The sequence below is a fragment of the Lynx canadensis genome, chromosome A1 (assembly GCF_007474595.2).
Source record: "Lynx canadensis isolate LIC74 chromosome A1, mLynCan4.pri.v2, whole genome shotgun sequence".
Taxonomy (NCBI): domain Eukaryota; kingdom Metazoa; phylum Chordata; class Mammalia; order Carnivora; family Felidae; genus Lynx; species Lynx canadensis.
In genome coordinates this window covers 239,603,034-239,616,315 of record NC_044303.2, presented here as the reverse complement: position 1 = coordinate 239,616,315, position 13,282 = coordinate 239,603,034, and the positions used below count along the sequence as shown (strand labels likewise).

Here is a 13,282-nt window from a genome sequence, read left to right as displayed (position 1 = left end):
TTTCTAGTTGCACAAAAAGACCCTTAATAGCCAAACCCATATTAAGAAAAAGGCATCACACTCCATGATTTCACATTATATTATGAAGGAAGCTATAGTAATCAAAACAGTATGGTGTTGACATAAAAACAGACACACAGATCAATGGAACAGAATAGAGACCCCAGAAATAAATTCATACATAAATGGCCAACAAGTTTTTGACAAGGACACCACGAATATATATGATGGGGAAAGGACAGTCTCTTCAATAAATGGTGCTGGGAAGACTGGATAGCTTCATGCAAGAGAATGCAGCCAGACCCTTAACACCATGCATAGAAGTCAATTCAAAATGGATTAAAGAGGGGCGCCTGGGTGGCGCAGTCGGTTAAGCGTCCGACTTCAGCCAGGTCACGATCTCGTGGTCCATGAGTTCGAGCCCCGCGTCAGGCTCTGGGCTGATGGCTCGGAGCCTGGAGCCTGTTTCCGATTCTGTGTCTCCCTCTCTCTCTGCCCCTCCCCTGTTCATGCTCTGTCTCTCTCTGTCCCAAAAATAAATAAAAAACGTTGAAAAAAAAAATTAAAAAATAAACGTTGAAAAAAAAATGGATTAAAGATTGAAATGTAAGACTTGAAACTGTAGAACTTCTAGAAAAAAACAGAGAAAAGGCCCCTTGATAGGGTCTTGGTGATGATTTTTTCGATTTGACACCCAAAGTACAGGCAACAAAAGCAAAAATCCACGAGTGGGACTACATCAAACTCAAAAGCTCCTGCACAGTACCAGTGAGGAGGCAGCCTGTGGACTGGGAGAGAATGTTTGCAAACCATTTGTTTCATAATGGGCTAAATTCTAGAATATATAAATACCACAACTCCGTAGCAAAAAGAGAACCCAACTGAGAAATGGCTGGAGGCTCTGAATAGACATTTCTCCAAGGAAGACATTCAAATGGCCAACAGCTACACGAAAAGATGCCCAGCATCACTCATCATCAGGGAAAAGGAGATCAAAGCCACAAAGAGACGTCACCTGTCAGAAGCAGTTAGAATCGAAAAAACAAAACGTGTTGGCGAGGATGTGGAGAAAAGGGAACCTCGTGCACTGTTGGAGGGAATACAAACTGGCACAGCGAGCATGGAAGACAGTATGGAGGCTCCCCCCAAATTAAAATAAGTCTGTGATGTGACCCAGCAATCCCACTTTCAGGTATGTGACCACAGGAAGTGAAAGTACCTCCAAGAGCGATCTGCACCCCCGTGCTCACAGCAGCATTATCCACTGTGGCAAAGACACGGGAAACCGAACTGTCTGTCGATGGATGAACAGATTAAAAAAAATGTGTACTTATAGCATGGACTATTACTCAGCCGTTAAAAGAAGGAAGTCTTGTCTTCAACAACATGGAGGGACCTGCAGGACAGTGTGCCGGGTGACCAGACAGAGCAAGAAATCAGCTGCATGGTCTCACTTTGGAGTCTAAGAGTTGAATACATAGAAACGGAGTGGGAGATGATCACCAGGGGCGGGCAGGTGGGGGGACAGGGAGATGGCGGTAAGGGGACATTTCCGTGGTTGTGCAGGATGACTAGGTCTGGGGCCACAGTTCCTATACTGCAGTGAGTCTGGGAGTTTGCTATGAAAATAGCTTTGATGTGCTCACCAAGAAATGTTAACTGTGAGGAGAAGCTGCAGTAATCAGCTTGACTGTGGTAATCATTTCACCATCTATGTGTGTATCATCAAGTGCACACCTCAAATATATACGATTTTTACTTTAAAATGTCTGTCATGTGGGGCGCTTGGGGGGCTCAGTCAGTTAAATGTCTGACTCCTGATTTTAGCTCAGGTCATGATCTCATAGTTTGTGAGATCGAGCCCCACATGGGCAATCAGCACAGAGCCTGCTTGGGATTCTCTCCCTCTCTCTCTGCCCGTCTTGTATGTTCTCAAATGCTCTCGTGCTGTCCTCTCAAATAAGTGTGTGTGTGTGTGTGTGTGTGTGTGTGTGTGTGTGTGTGTGTGTGTAAATGAGTAAGATGTCTACTGTGCACTCAGCCGGGTGAAGTTGTTTACCTTGCTAAGTATTATGGTTGAGTTTTACTAGATGGACTGTGTTCAGGGGGCTCTTCTTGTAAAGAGTCAGTACTAACAGATTATGTCACGTGGTTGAGAGGGTGGGCTGGGACACAGCAGCCGGTCAGTCCTCGCAAGTTACGTAGCCCTCCGTGTGTGTCCCTCACTGCTGCCTATGAGGTTACCCTAGAGGGCGGCACAGTCAGTAGCAAGGATTTATTGTCGACATCTCCTGTGGGTCAGGAGTCCCAGAGCAGCCGAGCTGTGTGTCTGACTCAGGGTCTTGCCATCACGTTGTCGATTGAGGGCTTGATGGAGGTGGGTAGCCCCTGCCGGACTTGCCTACAGCAGCCTTGGATCTGTGCACGAGGGCCTCTCTTCAGGCCGCCCGAGGCCCTCATGGCATGGCAGCTGCTCCTCAGGGCCGGGGAGTGGCCCGGTAGAAGGTCGTCCTTTGTGACCTGCTCTTGAGAGGGACTGTCAGCACTTCTGCATAGCGTGTTGCTCGGGATCCAGTCAGTAGGTCCACCCACATGAGGGGAGGGCGCCCCGTGACGGCGGGAGCACCCCTGTGCCGTCTTGGCAGCTGCCCCTCCAGCCTCGGCGTCGGCCGTGTCTTTCAGAAGATGGGACTGAGAATAGCCACAGGATTGCTGGGAGACAGGTCTCTGGAACACCTGATACCATCTAGATGAGAAGCTGCCATTTCAGAGATCCCACACGAAGCTTTACTTTTAGAGAAACGGATAAAAAATGGTGCAATGATACTGGCGGCCTCTGGTCTTTAGATGGATGCACTGTGGACATGTATGTGTGCACACAAGTGGTGAGTGCATCCAGAAAGGACTGGAGCCCTGTGACCCTGAACCATAATCACTGCGTAGACGTTCTTTTTGTTGGACAGTGTTGACCCCATGGGACGCGGCGTGGCCGGTTAACCATGGAAACAAAAGGCCACGGCTTTTGGGTTTGGTGCAGTTGAGTAGGTAGCCCGTCCGCTTACAGTGCTGAGTGTGGGACCAGTGGGATCCATGCAGACGGGCCCCTGGGGTCCGTTCCACAGTGATGCAGTCTAGTGTGGAAGTCGTGCTCCTTCACCTCTGTGGACGGTCTGACTGACCCTGTCCTACAGGGTGACCTTGGCTGGGGGCAGTGAGAGGCCCTGCCCGGACAAGCAGTCTCGAACCATCAGGAAGCCCAAGAGCCCTGCTCAGTTGTTTCTGAGATTCACCCCATTGACCCCATCCCAGGGGAGGGGAGGCGTGGTCAGTGGAGCTCGGTCAGGAGACCTGTGGTGAGTCACCCAGGAGGTACTTCTCACAGAGGAAGTCATTTGTTCCTGAAGGGCCCATTGCTGACCCTGGTTTCCTCCCCGTTGTGAGGACGCTGGTTCCGCAGTCGTGTCTCCTCAGATCCCAGTGCCCGGGGAGCCGGTCTTGGCGAAAGCCCTGCCCCCGAGCCGGTCCAGCCTGGCTCTAGGCAGCAGTGTCGCACGTATCTGAGTGCCGTCTGTCCACTGTCCCTGCTTCAGCCTCCACTGAGACCGTCAGCACTGGGGCCCGGCCCCTGCCCTCTCAGAACTCCACGTGTTCGGGAGACGAGTCGTCGGACATAACTGGCCGTGTAACAGTTTCTGTAGTGCCCTAGCGTATGTGCACACAGAGGGGCCAGTGCGCTGGCCGGGCTGTTGGGGTGGAGAATGAGCGTAGCAGTTTCCTGAAAGGGCCCCTGTCACTTTGAGACAAGACGCTCACTCCTCTGGTGGGGGTGCGCGTGCTGGTTTCTCTGCAGGCAAGGTGGCTTTGATGGGTCATATGCCACTAGCTCTCACAGTGGCCTCGGTCCCCTCTCCTCCCTTTTAATGTCCCGTGGCATGCTGGGCATTGCCTCTGTCTCCGGGTGCGAGGGGAGCCCACTCCGTCTGCAGCTCCCGCAGGCTTGATTCCATCCACTTACAGGCTGCAGGGAGGCGCCTGCTTGGGGGTAGTGCGGAGCCCTGGGGTCTGCCTGCGCTCTTGCCCAAGAAGTGAGCCCAGAGGGACCACCTGGGGCTGGCACACTGCCCAGCCCTTGTTCCTGCTCCTTGAGAAGAGAGAGGGAGCCAGGCTGTGGTAACCATGGAGCCTTCCTGGAGGAGGCAGGGCTCCGGCAGCCAGCACATCTCTCCTGCTGAAGCACACCCTCCCCAGGGACTCCGGGGACACCACCTGCCCCCTCGTGAACTGTGCCACCCCTCTCACTGTCCCCTTTGAAGTACACTGTGCTGCTCAGCTGGGGGCAGTTGCGATTTCTCTTGTTCACATTGTGGTTTGTTGGCTATGAGATATAAAAGAAAACTAACATCTGGTGATTTCCAAGGTTTAGTTTTCTATGTACGTTTTACTGAATTTGACTCATCTGTCTTAAGTGTATTGTTCTGTGTCCTTAGGGTGACTTGAGACAGCATCTAGACAAATCTTTGGAGGAGAATAGTAGCCTAAAGGCTCTTTTGTTCAGCCTGAAAAAAGAAGTAAAAAATGCAGACACTGCAGCTACGTTAAACTTGCAGATTACTGGTGAGTCTGTGGTTTATTTGGTAACATTATTTGGTGAAGTGTAAGTGTTCAAACACTCATAGGTAGACTTCAGGTCCAGTAAATACTGTAAAATGTCCTGAGGGCTGAGAGACGCTCCCACTTGGTCTGAGCAGACCCCTAAAAGCTCGGATGTGGTCTGTGTTGTTGGCAGTGCCGTGGACCGGGGAGCCCCCTGCCCGCCTCCCCGAGCATGCACACGGTCGCTCCTCTGTCTCCTTGGCTCTTCCCAGCAGCGTGGTGCTTTTCCTCTTTGTCACGTTTCTTCCAGAGCCAGGTCACTTTCATTTCCCTCTCTTCACTGTATTTCTATTTTGCCATTTTTACAAAAGTGCACTCGGTATTTCAAGGTCAGATTCTGGGGTTTCAGTGACGGGCTGGTGGTAGTTTGTGTCTTCCGTGAATCTCGTCTGGGTGCAAACCGCAAAGTCGCTGGGAGGTTTTAACTTCACTGAGGACTGCCCCACCGAGGTCCCCAGGGGTCCAGAAACTTTTCTTAAAGGGCCACGGAGCAGATGTCTCCGGGCTACGGCCCGTCACAGGCCCTCTCTGAGGGCTTGGTCCTGGGAGCGCAGCCACAGACAAGACCCTCGCTCTGGGCAGGCGTCTGTGACGCACCTACTCAGGCCTCTTGCGCTGTGTTTATCGGGCTGTTTCATGGCATGCTAAGAGTTCGTCATAGTCTCTTCTTTAATTTTCATGTAAAAACTTTCCACTTTTCACCTGTTTCCTGAGATGTCATTGTCCTGTTTCACTTGCTCAGCCTTCGCTTCTCATGAAGCTTTCCTTTGCTGTGAGCTCGTGCCTGAGGCCAGCCGCCTCCTCTCTGACATTCCCATTTCTGACTAAGTTGTTCTTCCATTTCTTGTATCATTTCTTTTTTTTTTTAAGGTCATTTATTTATTTTGAGAGAGACAGTGCGAGTTGGGGAGGGAGACAGAGAGTCCCCAGCAGGCTCCACACCGCCAGTGCACTGCCCGACGTGGGGCTCGAGCTCACAAACCGTGAGATCACGACCTGAGCTGAAACCAAGAGTCTGATGCTTGACCGACTGAGCCACCCAGGCACCCCTCTTATATCATTCCTTTCTGTCCTTAGCTCATTCTGAAATATCCAGTCCTGGTTTTGATGTGTCCCGAGTGTGGCTTCTTGTTGTCCGGGGGCAACAGCTGTGTGTGGGGTTTGCCTTTAGTGCTCTGTGCTGTTCACTTGCACGTGGAATTCGTCCTCTCAGTGTCCAGGAGTACAGCACGCAGCACGTCAAACTTCACAGAGAAGTTCAGCAGCCCCTTGGGGGACTCCCAGGCCTTGTTCACTCTCCCGCTTGCCTCTGGTGTTCTCTCCTGCACGACTTGGGCCCCTCCCCAGCTGTTCCTCTGTGGTACGGCCCTGCTCTGGAAGGGACTGGGCAGGCCAGCCTTGAGGGCCCAGGGTTGCTCCAGTCCCTTCAGACCACACGGGGTCCTCAGGTCTGCCCTTGCCGGGGGAGGCCGAGCCTCTCGCGTCAGCCGCGGGTCCTCAGTTGCCCTGCAGGGATTTCTTGTGAAAATAGGGGACACTTAGCAGCTGCCCCCCTCCTGACCGCTGCTCCTCTCCCACAGATGAAGCCATGCATGGCTTGTGGCTCTCGTGTTTGGGTCTCGAGGCTGCCTCACCACCAGGTGCTGAAAGGTCGTCTGTGGGACTCCAGTTTTGTCATCTAGTTACTCTTGGTGCTAGACCACTATGGGGATTCTGGGGGATGCCGAAACTGTGCCTTCACTGTCCTCTTCTCACAATCCCTTCCACTCACCCTCCGGTGTAAGTGCAGGTGGATGTGCATGCTGAGGAGTGTCGTCCCATCGTAGTGCTTTTGGGAGCCTCTGCCTTTGCTGTGGGAGCCTGCTATCCGTGTCCTCACCGAACCTCTTCCCGTACCTTCCCGCTCTGGCTCTCCTGTTGTCTCTGGACTTGTGTAGTTCCACAGCCATGTGTCTGTGTGTGGATTTATTTGGATCCTGGTTTTGGGGTTTGGGAGCCAAGAAATGTTATATTTCTTCTCCTCACGAGTTGGAAGCCCAGAGACAGGAGTCACGCAGATGGAGTCCAAACACACAGTGTGTCACTGATGGGCCTGGGAGCGGAGGACACATCAGAGACATGCGGCCACTGCGGGCCTCTTGTCGCTTGTCCCCAAAGCTTCAAGGCCTCCCCTAGGGCAGAGCTTGCTGCCTGGTGGAAGAGACACCCCTGAAGGCCCTTTCCTGCCAGCACATAGATCAGTGGGATGAGCTTCCAGCTGGCACCAGGCCCACCTCTGTCTCCACTCTCCACCCTCCATGCGGGGTTGTGGTTCCGTGGGTGTCCGGAGGGCAGAGGCCCAAGGCTTTAATCCCAAGGTGATTTTTGAGTTGCTTACAGAAACCGACCTTTTCCAAGCTATATGTCTTTGGTGTCCCAATCCAGTTTAAACTCGAACTATTTTAGCTTTCAGGACACGAAACACTCAAACACATTCAATTTCACTAAATGATGCTACTTTTTTTCTCTTTCAGGACTTGAAACAAGTGTGAAGAGGCTCTCTGGTGAGATCGTGGGGTTGAAGCAACATCTGGAGCACTACGACAAGGTCTGGGAGCTGACCCAGATGCTGCAGGAGAGCCACAGGTGCCTGCCCGGGGCGGCGGGGGGGCAGGGGGAGGCAGGGCCGGCCCCAGTGACAGCAGGGTACACGGAGGAGCCGCCTGGTGGCATCGCAGCAGGTGGGGTTCTGGGCCGCACGCGTCGCCGGTTGACTTAGAACTCCCCTGAGCTCCCCTTTCTTCAGGAAAAGCACGTCCCTTCTTGCTGCGGCGTCTGTGAGGGGTGGGTGAGAGCTGCCGAGAGACTCTGGGCTGTCCCGGTCCACCCGGCGTGGTTCCTGTCAGTTCTCCTAGAGCGCGGGGCCTCCCCCTTTACTCCCAGCTGTGTGCCGGGTGGTGAGAAGGGAGCAGGCGGTGTGGGGGCTGTCCAGGCGGAGCCTCAGTTTCTATCCAGAGAATCGTGTGCTGGGAAGCGGGTGCAGGGAGGAGGCGTGCCGCTCACTGGGTGGTGTGAGGTGTACTTTGTGGAGGTGCGGAGCTTGAGCCCGACTCACCCCTGCTCCCCCACCTTGGGCTGAGTCCCACACACCTCCCCCGGGCTCGAGTGCAGCACGGCCCTAGGTGGAGCCAGGCTGTGACGCTGGGGGGTCGGCGGGCCCACCCCAAGCACGAGGTACAGAGGGGAAGGGGCTCCTGGGAGATGAGCTGGAGCATAGATGGAGCAGCGGAAGGGAGCAAAAGGTAGCCGTCATGGGTGCGGGAGGGGGACAGGCGAGGCAGGATGGCTCCCAGAACCCGATGGGCCCCCATCTGCAGCACTGTGGGCTGCGTGTGGACGGGGCTGCCGTGCAGCGGGTGGAAGTGGGGGGCAGTGGTGGTCCACGCTGACTTCATCCACTCTGGGCCTTAGCCTGGCCGGAGCAGACGGCTGGTGCCCGCACAGGAGGTCTGTCGTCGGGGGCATGCGTCTATGGGAAGATGGCCCCGCTCCCATCTATCCCTGGTCGCTGCCGACTGGGGGGCGAGGGCGCTTCGCAGATGGCCGAGTGGGCAGTACAGGGCCGCTTCTTCCCTGAAGTCCTTCCAAAGGCAACCGTGGTCAACACTGTAAAACCAGGACTCTTCAGTTACGCTATCACTATGTCAGAATTATTCAGGGAGCCCCTTTACATTGGACCGGGAGATAGAAATATGTCAGTCTTTGGATCTGTTCCAGAATGAGAACATTGTTCTGCTAGCTGGGAAGATGATGATGGTTTTCTCAGAAAACAGGTGCGGCTGGAGTAGCGAGGCACCCCTCCGTCGTCCGTTGCCTTCGCCCGTCCGTCCGGGTGCTGAGCCTGCACGTGGCCTGGTGGCCGAGGGCTCGGGTCACGCGTAGCCTCACGCGGTCTGGAGGCCAGGGGCGGATGGCGGGAGCGGGAGCCGGTGGGAGACGGGAAGGGGTTGGCTGCGGGGACCGGGGTGGACGGGAGGGCCCCGGCCAGGTGAGGGAGGACGCTGCTGGAGAGGAGGCGGCAGGCGGTGCTCAGGCGTCGCTCCCCCGCGCCCTCCTCCAGCTCCCTGGTCGGCACCAACGAGCACCTCCTGCAGGAGCTGAGCCAGGCGCGCGCGCAGCACAAGGCCGAGGTCGAGCAGCTGCACTGGAGCTACAAGGAGCTCAAGAAGACGCTGGGCCTGTTCCCGCGCGGCGGCTGCTAGGCCGCGTCTGCGTCGCCTCCACGCACCTAGTAAACCGCGGAAGCTCTCTTCTACCTGGTACGATTGTGGGGCAGAGCTCTGCCTCCCGTTCATAATCAGCTGAAGTTTTGAAACGTGTTCAGGGCCTCCGGCTCGGTTTTCTAAAACACCCTGAAAAGATGGGATTGATCTGCCTGTAGGTGAGTCTGCGAACGAGGACATGTAGGGGTAGTGTTTGCAGGGAGGTGCTAACCAGGGTGGCTCCCTCTGACTCCACGCTGCTCCTGCTCCTGAGATTGCAAAAAAAAAAAAAAAAAAAAAAAAAAAAGGATTAATCCAAGCCCTTCACATGTTTTGAGACAAGACATATTGATGTTTTTTGAGACCAGCATCATTAATTTTCCGTTGAAATATCTTGAGATAAAATGCAGTATTTTTTCTCCCTAAAGAGCGTGTGTGTGATCATTAAGTAATTTTGTATGACAAGATAAACTAACATTCTAAAAAGTGACTTTTTATAAATTGTGACTGAGATTTTCTCACTGAATTCTTTCATGAAGCAGGCTAGGCGCAGGTGGGACAGATACGTTCCAAGATTTAATAAAAGTAACACAGTTTGGGGAAACATTAAAAATACCATTTTGTGACATCACTGCCTGACAGTGGAAGTATTTCCCCAGGCGCTCTCTTGCTTACAATTACAGTGCATTGCTGAAAATTAGAGCACACACGGACAAAATACTAGATTTTTAGTTTGGAAACTTCTTATCTTATGTAAATACTTGGCTTCTAGGTAAAACAAAGTACTTTTTTATTTTTTTCTTTTTTTTTTTTTTTTTTTTTTTTTTTTAATTTTTTTTTTCAACGTTTATTTATTTTTGGGACAGAGAGACACAGAGCATGAACGGGGGAGGGGCAGAGAGAGAGGGAGACACAGAATCGGAAACAGGCTGCAGGCTCTGAGCCATCAGCCCAGAGCCTGACGCGGGGCTCGAACTCCCGGACCGCGAGATCGTGACCTGGCTGAAGTCGGACGCTTAACCGACTGCGCCACCCAGGCGCCCCACAAAGTACTTTTTTAAACCAAGCCTACTTAATTTATGGAGAAGAGCAGGCAGGCCGACAGGTGCCTGCGTGTGTCGTCGGGCTCTGCCACTGGCGGTCGGGGGTCGGGCATTTCCCTCAGGAACTGGGGTGGCCTCCCCGGTTCCCTCCTGTCTGGTCGTGGCTGTGTCCTTTGGCATCAGTTTCTCTGCAACTTAGCAGGAAAGCATGTCACAGCAAATACGGTTTTTGCGGGGGAGTGCAATTTCTTTCATCATACCGTTTTTTTTAATTTTTTGAAAAGATTTTAGCATTCAACCATTTTAGGCTTGTTGGAAACGCTCCCCATGCTATTACTTGATGTTCCTCTTGTTTGGGTTTCGTTGAGCTTCTTAGACCTGTGAGTTTATAATTTTCATCAGATCTGGGAAAGTTTTGGCCACCATTTCTTCAACATGGTTATTCGATCCAGCTTCTGTCCCACCCTCCCTCCCGGACCCCAGTTACACCCAGACCCCTTGGTAGCATCCCCACGGGTCCCCAGACTTCGGGTCTTTTTCCCCATCTTTCGTTCTTGCCCTCTGTTGGGGTCATTTCTGCTGCCTTGTCACAGGCCTCATCCATTCTGCAGTTGGGCCTGTGTAGATAATGGATTTTTAATTTCAGAAATTACATGTTTTTAGTTCTAAAATCCCACTTGGTTCTTATTAACTTTGTGTCCCATTATGTTCGTGTTTCACTTAACTCCTGAACCATGTTCTTAACGCCTTTGCTGTAGATAATTTCAGATGATTTCTAGAATGGTTACCCTGATGCTCCGTTAGAAGTGTATTAGTTTCTGTCGTTCCATGTTTCCAGCACTTACTGTCAAAGATTTAATGTTTTCATTCTAGAGGGTGTGTGATGCATAGTGTTTTTATAGATAGACTTTATCAGGTTAAAGAAGCTCCTTGTAGTGTTAATTTGCCCAGACATTTTTTATCGTGAATGGATGAATTTTGTCACTTTTTCTGCAGCCATTGAAGATGACCATGTGGTTTTTCTCCTTTATTCTGTTCATGTGGTTAATTACAGTAATTTGCTAATGTAAAAACAACCGAAATTTTCTGGGTTAAGCACAGCCTAGTAATGGTGGGTTTTCCTTTGCAAACATACTGTTGGATTTGGTTACTATTTTGTTTAGGATTTTGTATTCCGGGTACCCCACTTAATATCTGACATTTAATTACTGGAATTCTCTGGGTCTCCATTTCCTCATCTGTAGAAAGGGGTGATAAGTGCCTGCCCCCGCTGTCGTGAAGAGGAAATGGTAGCTAGAGTCTGGTCCCAGGACCCCGCTGACGCGGCACCGCGTGGTGTGGTTGTCGGCTGGGACGGCGACAGGAACCCGTCCTGTCCCCGCGGTGACGCCACCTACGGTCCTCCCTTACGGTACCGCTCTCCTCCGCGTTCGCACCGCCATGCCATGCCCGTGACAGAAGTTTGGCTGTGCACCCTTCTCTGCTTTCTAGGAGAATTCAGGACAGGTTGTAACTCTCCCTTCCCTGAGTGTGCGATGGAACTTGCTGAGGAAGCCAGTCGGGCCCGAAATGTTCTTTGTGGGAGACTTCTGGCCACGGGTTTAGTTCCCTTAGCCCCTTCTCACAGAGCACCGTCCACCCCTCCGTTCGCCAGCCCCCTGCAGTGGGTCTGGGGCCATGTGGCTCATTCTGAGTGGGACAGAGAAGAGCTGCCGGGCCACCAGGGTGGCCGCCGTCCCCTCCGGAGCCTTGCCGGCGGTGCCACTGACCAGCGGGCCTGTTTCTCTCCTGGGGGCAGAGAGCCCTCCTTGACCTCGGCTGGACTCCGTGTGCGTAAGAAAGGAATGTCACTGTGTCAGCCACTAGGTTTGGGGGCTTTTCTACTTTGCCATTAGTTACTCGGCCTAAGCCCTGGGATGGCGCAGGCTGTCCCTTTCTTCCTGAGTTCTCATAAGGGCTGTATCTCGAATTCGCTCATATTGCCTAATTGTCCAAGTTTTTGGCCTAACAGTCTTTTAATGGCATTTCCACGGCCTCAGCATCTGGAGCTGTGTCCCTAAGGCAGACCCGTCGGGGTGGTGGTTGCTTCAAGCAAGTCCTTGCCGTTCGGGGAAGGGAAGGGACGTGGGTGAGCGATGGCCACGGGTTGCTCCCGACCTCAGGCTCCCCCTCCACTTTCAAGCCAAGGACGCGTTGGGGCGGCCCTGGCCGGTGACAGAGCAGGCAGAACACCAGGGCCAGCTGCGGGGCTCTGGCGGGGCCGGCGAGGCTTGGTCCGCACCTGCGTCCTCCCCATGGCACCAGGGCCACCCTGTCCCCCTGGCCATGGTTCATGCCGGTCCATGGCGCCGCTGTCTCTCTCACTTCCTCTCCTGCACCACAGCTTCTGTTCCTTTCCATCTTTAGTGGAAATTACTGACACATTCGGCTCTAAAACCTTTTACTTTATCGCTTTTCTCTCTTTTCTCTTGCCACATCGCCTGACATAATCGATACGCTTTTGTTTCTTCTTGTTTTGTATTCTGTTTCTTCTGTGATTGTCCCCTTCTACACTGTAGCCATTTTCACCTCTGCTGGGTTTGGAAGCTATGCGTTCTTTCTGGCATATTATCACAGCGGGTGTTCATCTAATCAGGGCTTCTGCTCCCCCTGGTAGTGTCCAGGAGCCATGGGCATGTACCTCCCTGGGCACCCTTCGGCTTCCATGTGATGGCTTTTAAGGGTTTTTTGGTTTTTGGTTTTTGCTTTAGTGTTTTTGTTTTGTTTTGTTTTGTTTTGTTTTCGAGAGAGAACGACAGAGAGAGAGCGAATCCCAACCAAGTAGGCTCCACCCCCAGCACAGAGCCTCACTCTGGGCTAGAACTCACAAACTGTGGGATCACGACCTGAGCTGAAATAAAGAGTCGGACACTTAACTGACCGGGCCACCCAGGCGCCCCAGTGTTCGAGTATTTTAGGGAAATATTTTTTCCCACAGAAAGCATTTATTTACAGGGTTTTTGTATGGTTACTTACTGCCTATTTTTTGAGCCACTTCCCTGCAGACATTCTGTCTGTGGTCATGTTCTTGCTGCAGTTAGACTTACTTTTAATGTCTGCTGGTGCAGTTTTCCCTGTTGTGTCTTAGAACGAATGCCTTTATCCTCAGTTTTGAAAACTATCTCACAGAGGATTTCACGTTGGTACTTCCTCGAGGACATCATTGCTATGTCTCGGCCCCCACCCGGGGCTGCACCAGGGCGAGATTGGAACGAGCCTGGGACTACGAGGCAGGTGGCCTGGGGTCAGGCCAGGAGTCACCCCGTCTAAATGAGGAAGCAAAAGTCTCCTCCCTGCGGGGAGGTG

The 13,282-nt window shown here is 52.7% G+C and overlaps 1 protein-coding gene across 1 annotated transcript in view; it reads left to right on the top strand.

Annotated features, from left to right (window-relative positions):
• The window catches only part of CEP72 (centrosomal protein 72), a 38,623-nt gene extending 28,949 nt beyond the window's left edge, over nucleotides 1-9,674 (top strand). The window contains exons 10-12 of the mRNA XM_032594203.1: nucleotides 4,488-4,614; nucleotides 7,167-7,278; nucleotides 8,753-9,674. Of these exons, the coding sequence (XP_032450094.1) occupies nucleotides 4,488-4,614; nucleotides 7,167-7,278; nucleotides 8,753-8,894 (381 nt within the window). The 3' untranslated portion in view covers nucleotides 8,895-9,674. The remainder of the gene's footprint in view (nucleotides 1-4,487; nucleotides 4,615-7,166; nucleotides 7,279-8,752) is intronic.
• Nucleotides 9,675-13,282: the final 3,608 nt, after the last annotated feature.